Raw genomic sequence first — 5,969 nt, forward strand, 5'->3', positions numbered from 1 at the left:
CTCAGTAATATATATGTATGAGTAGACAAAACATTAGGAACACCTTCCAAATATTGAGTTGCACCCCCTTTTACCTTCAGAACAGCCTCAATTCGTCAGGGCATGGACTCCACAAGTTGTCGAAAGCATTCCATAGGGATGCTGGCCCATGTTGACTCCAATGCTTCCCACAGTTGTGTCAAGTTGGCTGGATGTCCTTAGGGTGGTGGACCATTCTTGATACACACGGGAAACTGTTGAGCGTGAAAAACACAGCAGCATTACAGTTCTTGACACACTCAAACCGGTGCGCCTGGCACCTACTACCATACCCCGTTCAAAGGCACTTAAATATTTTGTCTTGGCCATTCACCCTCTGAATGGCATACATACACAATCCATGTCCAAAATCTAAAAACAATATGAGTAGGCCTCTATCGCTTGAATGATTTGAATCTCGTTCACACACTTCTGCTCATGTGCAATTACCCTAAGGACGAGGTATATATCGATTAGACTAATATCTCAAAGCAGCATGAAATCCTATAGCAAGTCCCCATCTTCATACAGCCTAGTTAGGCATGGGAGTCATGCATTTGCATTGTCAATGATATGAGGGTTCAACGGGAGAACAACGCTAAATATAGTGACCATGAAATCATGCTGGGTAAATTATCTTCAGTTAAAGGTCCCTATGATGTGGGAACTGTGGGGAAATCCACTCATAGAGCATACATTTGACATGTAGGATTATGACATTAGATGTGCATGTAAATGCTATAGGCTACTATCCCCGAGCCGACTAGGTGAAAATCTGTCGATGTGCCCTCGAGCAAGGCACTTAACCCTAATTGCTCCTGTAAGTCGCTCTGGATAAGAGCGTCTGCTAAATGACTAAAATGTAAATGTACTGCAGGGATGGGTGAGGATGCAGGATCAGATATGAACACTGAAATGCAATGAGATGCTCCAATAGGATTTTTGTTAAGTACCAATGGAAATATTTGAAACCAGTCAGTGATGAGATATGGAAGGAAATTCTATACATATATATTTATATTTTATTTATATTTCATTTCTGGGAGGATATCTTGTACATCAAATATCCCATTGGCAGTTAAGCGCATTCAATGTGTTGAGAAGCCAGAAACAGTCACTTGGTTTAACAAACACAAATACAAAATAAGGATAAACCACCAAATAATGAACCGCATGTATATAACATACAAAAGAATCCCATGCCTACTCAGTAGGTAACTACAACATTCCAACTTGAAGACGTGGATATTTACATTTACAGTTACAAAAATATAGTTAATAATTTCTCTCCTTTGCTTACATTGTAAAAAAAAATGAAGCGGTGCCCTCATATAATCATGTCCCTTTCTTTACTTCTTCAGAGTCTGAACATGACTTCCATTCTGTAACAAAAATATCCCTTCAACCCTTAAGGCGAGACGCAACGCATCCTCTCTTGCACGCAGACATGTCAAAACATCAGCAAGGCTTCACATAAAGGCACCAAAAACAGGAACGGTGGTATTGTTTTTTGATTTTTTACGTGAAGTGTTTTTGTCCACGTAACAGACTGATATGTCACATGACGTGAGAAAGAGAAATCTAGTACCAGTGGATGATATTTACGAAACAATAGAAACTAACATCACTATTAACACATGCTTGAATACTTAAGTGCTTAGTTCGTCATCAAACAAAGTAAATAATGTATCACATCATTGTCATCACTACATCATCATAGAGAAAGTATTAGAATATAAAATATGGCCCTGCTGACTTCAAATATGCAAATACGTTTTTCACATCAATGGTACCAAATAATGCGAAAAAATATAAGAAAACATGGCACAAGTACAATATACATATAACGTCTCTTAGTGCCTTAGTACCAGGACGACTGGATGTTCAGTCTGTCTGTCTGTCTCTTAGTGCCTTAGTATCAGGACGACTGGATGTTCAGTCTGTCTGTCTCTTAGTGCCTTAGTATCAGGACGACTGGATGTTCAGTCTGTCTGTCTGTCTGTTTCTTAGTGCCTTAGTGCCAGGACGACTGGATGTTCAGTCTGTCTGTCTGTCTCTGTGTGTTCACTCATAGGAACGACCAACCTGTCTTCACCTGTTTCAACTCTGGCTCTAGAAAGTTTAATATGCCTTGTTTTAAGCCCTGCATTTGCTTTACCAACTGAGAGGAGAAAATCCCTTTATGTGTTCTATATTGTCTTTGCCCGGTCCTTGACCTGTGTTTTAATCTCTTCTTCAGGTGAATCTGAGGATTTACTGAACAGAGCTTGCAGAGGGAGCAGGCAGAAAAGTGCTTTTCAGAAGGGGAATAAGTCTGTTGATGCTGATTTCTCCCCTCAAAGAGACTGTACGGTGTGGTGAGGAGGAGGAGGAGGAGGAGGAGGAGGAGGAGGAGGAGGAGAGAATAAAAAGTACATTTTCTCTTTCTATTGCTTAGCAGATCTCGATTGTTCTTGGGGAGAGTGTGGAATGCATGTCTGATAGCGGGGTGGGGACCGGAGAGGAGTAGATGGAGGCTACGGAGGAGGGGAAGGAGGAGGCCATGGAGGACTGAAAGGGACTGGACATGGACATGGAGACAGAGGGGTAGGTGGTGGCGATGGAGGGAGAGGGGTACGAGGTGGCAATGGAGGGAGAGGGGTACGAGGTGGCGATGGAGGGAGAGGGGTACGAGGTGGCGATGGAGGGAGAGGGGTACGAGGTGGCAATGGAGGGAGAGGGGTACGAGGTGTGGACCGGAGAGGAGTAGCAGGATGTGACTGAAGAGGGGTAGGAGGAGACTGAGGAAGGGTAGGAGATGATGGGAGAGGGGTAGCTAGAGACTGGGGAGGGGGCTGATACTGGTGCTTCTGCTACTGCCACCGTCCCGGCCACCCCGCCCTTCTCCGCCTTCTTGTCCTTTTTCCTCAGGTGGATCTTGGTATGCCTCTTCCTCTCATCGCTGCGGGCGAACTTGCGTCCACAGATCTCACAGGCAAAGGGCTTCTCGCCAGTGTGCGTGCGAATGTGCGTGGTCAGGTGGTCGCTGCGGCTGAAGTTGCGCATGCAGATGCGGCACTGGAAGGGCTTTTGGCCCGTGTGGATGCGGATGTGGCGCGTCAGCTCATCGGAGCGGGAGAAGCGGCGGTCGCACGTCTCCACAGGGCAGGCGTAAGGCCTCTCGTGGGGCGGTGTCTTGCTGGGCCGGTTGGGGTACTTGCGCATGCGGCTCGGCTTGATCAGCTGGGACTGGTAGACACTCTTCTGGTCCTGGGAGCCTGTCTGGGTGGCAAAGGCTTTGATGGTGGACAGGGGAGTGAGGGAGGGCTGGCCAGACCCATTCTGGAAGGGCTTCTGATCCTGTAGTAGGCTTATCTCCCCCTGCTGCTGGGGGAAGAGGTAGTCAGGGATCATGGGCACAGGAAAGCTAGAGCCACATGTCTTGCCGTTGGAGTAGGCTGGAGGGGGGTACTGGAGCGATCCCCCCGCGGGGATGGGGAAGCCCTGGTCAGAGAAGATGTCAGAGCTGGTGTTGGAGTACGTAGGAGCAGCTGAGTAGATGGGGTTATTCTCACTGTGGTGGACAGAGCAGCTCAGGCTGGAGCTCTGAGAGGAGATGGTGACGGAGGAGATAGGGGATGGGGACGAGGAAGAGGTGCCGGTCTGAGAGGCGGAGGAGGACAGGGTGGAGGTGGAGGGGGGGTTGATCCCCACTAGCCCGCTGACCAGGCTGAACAGGGGCTCGGCCCACAGGCTGTTGCTGCAGTTGGTGGCTGGTTCCAGGGTGAAGCGGCCGGTGTAGGAGATGGGAGGCAGCCGCTGGGTGGAGTAGCTCTGCTCTGCCATCGACTTCTCACAGTTCATGGAGATATCAGGTAACGTATCTGCAGAGAGAGAGAGGGAGAGAGACAGGACATTAATCAACCTGTCAATATGCTGGAGGGAGAGAGAGAGGAGGAGGGACTCAGGAGGGAGGGAGGGAGGCAGAGGAGAATCCTGCCAGAGAGGTGGACAGTGTTGCCCCTCTCCTCTCTAACAGCAGCAAGAACCTCCCTCCCTCCCAGCAACCCCAGCTCTTTCCCACCCCTAAACTCCCACACCAGCCATTTCCTCCTCTAACCAAAACATAGATGTCTTGCAAGTCAACCCAAGCCATCTGCATGCATCCATTAAAAAATATATATATTTCTGTTACGCACTCGCACAAGCGCACACAGACACACAAGCATGTATGCGGGCACACACACACACCAAGCTCTTGAAGTCAGCCACATAGCCAAAGGTATTGATTACTGAAACTGCAGTTCAGCTGGTTTTAAGAATGCTATTAAAATTGAGCTCTAGAATCTCTAAAGGTATGCAATGAGTGAGCCACGCTCAAGTACAAATACCATTCAATGAAGAGCTACAATTTAATTTACACAATTCTACATTTCTTAAAACATTTTGAGTTATGTATTTCCAATTATCATAAATTAAACTGCTTTATTATATTTCATTTCTTTCTTTTTTTAAATTCCATATCAAACCATCATGAGAATTAGACATATCTCATTCAAAGAACATATTCAACATATTTAGGGTCTTCTCTCTAAGTTGAAATTGAAATCATAATTGCCAGCTGAACACAAATAATGATTTAAGTTATGCAACAACTGTTTCATGCCATGCATTCTGCTACTGCACACAGCAAAGCAGCAGCTGTCTATCATACATTACAGTAAAGCAATTCCATCCAACAATAGACCAAGGAGAGACTTACCTCCATTAAGGTGGTCATACTGCTCTCCTTGCTCCCCCGATCCGAAGCCTGCTCCCTCGGGCGCTGAGGCAGAGAGGAAGGGGGTCCCAGCGGAGCTCAGCATCATCATCTCCTCCAGCTTGGGGTAGTTATCCATGGGAGAGTGGGGGAAGCTGAGGGGGTCTGAGATCTGCAGGGCTGGAAGGAGCATCTCTGTCTTGGTTGCAGCCATCCTCCAGGGATGTGGACCTGTAGGGGGCTGAGGCTGTGCTGGAGGCTGAAGAGGAGTGCAGCGAGGCTGGGCAGAGTGGAATCACCAGTCCACCTCAGGGAGCAGGGTCAGACTGCTACTGCTGCTGAGGATGAGGATATATTTTCTTCTCTTCCGTTTGATTTCCCTCTTTCTTCTGGTTCTTCAAGTCTTCTTGTATTTTTCTTCCTTTTGTCCAAGATGAGTAAAATCCACTTTTTTATTTTCTTTCAGAAAATATCATTCAGATCAGATGTGTCCCTTTTACTCATTCCCTAAAATGGGTGATAAGTAATCATTCATATATTTTGTTTCTTTTCACTGGTTGAATCCAATTAGGGTGCTGGCTTTTTGGATAATGTGTTGTTGTTGTTTTTGATTTCACTTTTACTTTCTCTGTAAATTGTTTTCGGTTAGGGAGATAGTGCAGTATGTGAGTGAGTATCTGTCTATCGCTGCTCTTGCATTGGCTGTTCTGGGCACTGAGGGCTGTCTTTCCTGCGCTGAGAATTCTGACTCCTTTATATACCCTCTCTCTGTGACGTAGATGTCCATATATGGAGTGGAGGAAGCCCATATTTAGGCACTGCAGCGGAGGACACATGACATTAGCCTGGGGGAAAAGGAGAGGGAAGAGAGTTTATATTGAGCCAGTGCAATAAATCGCGGGAAGATACCCACTCTTCCTCAGCCCCAAATCGATGCATCTTCATATGAGAATCCCTGCTAGAGAACGAGGCATAATTCTTGCTCTCTCCCCGATTGCACGTAGTTTAGATTCTGATTTCCCATCTGTGCAGCAGGCATCGCTTGCCGGAAAACCCTGCTCTGCCATGCCATGTAAGGTAGTAACTACACAAGGACCTATTCCGGTTGGTTTACATTTCCTTGCCCTTATTTGGAGCTTCCTGAGGTAGTGCTGATCGGCGCTTGGCAGCAGCGAAATTAGAGAGGTTGGAGAGCAGCTCAAGCGCAGCCTCT

General features: G+C 46.9%; 1 protein-coding gene across 1 annotated transcript; it reads right to left on the reverse strand.

Annotated features, from left to right (window-relative positions):
* Nucleotides 1-1,013: 1,013 nt before the first annotated feature.
* LOC121546902 (early growth response protein 1) lies at nucleotides 1,014-5,651 on the reverse strand. Its single transcript, XM_045205957.1, has 2 exons — nucleotides 4,760-5,651; nucleotides 1,014-3,881 (listed from the first exon to the last, which is right to left on the reverse strand). Exons 1-2 carry the CDS (start codon nucleotides 4,968-4,970, stop codon nucleotides 2,452-2,454), a joined length of 1,641 nt encoding a protein of 546 aa, XP_045061892.1. The 5' UTR covers nucleotides 4,971-5,651; the 3' UTR covers nucleotides 1,014-2,451.
* Nucleotides 5,652-5,969: the final 318 nt, after the last annotated feature.

The sequence above is a fragment of the Coregonus clupeaformis genome, chromosome 2 (assembly GCF_020615455.1).
Source record: "Coregonus clupeaformis isolate EN_2021a chromosome 2, ASM2061545v1, whole genome shotgun sequence".
Lineage (NCBI taxonomy): Eukaryota > Metazoa > Chordata > Actinopteri > Salmoniformes > Salmonidae > Coregonus > Coregonus clupeaformis.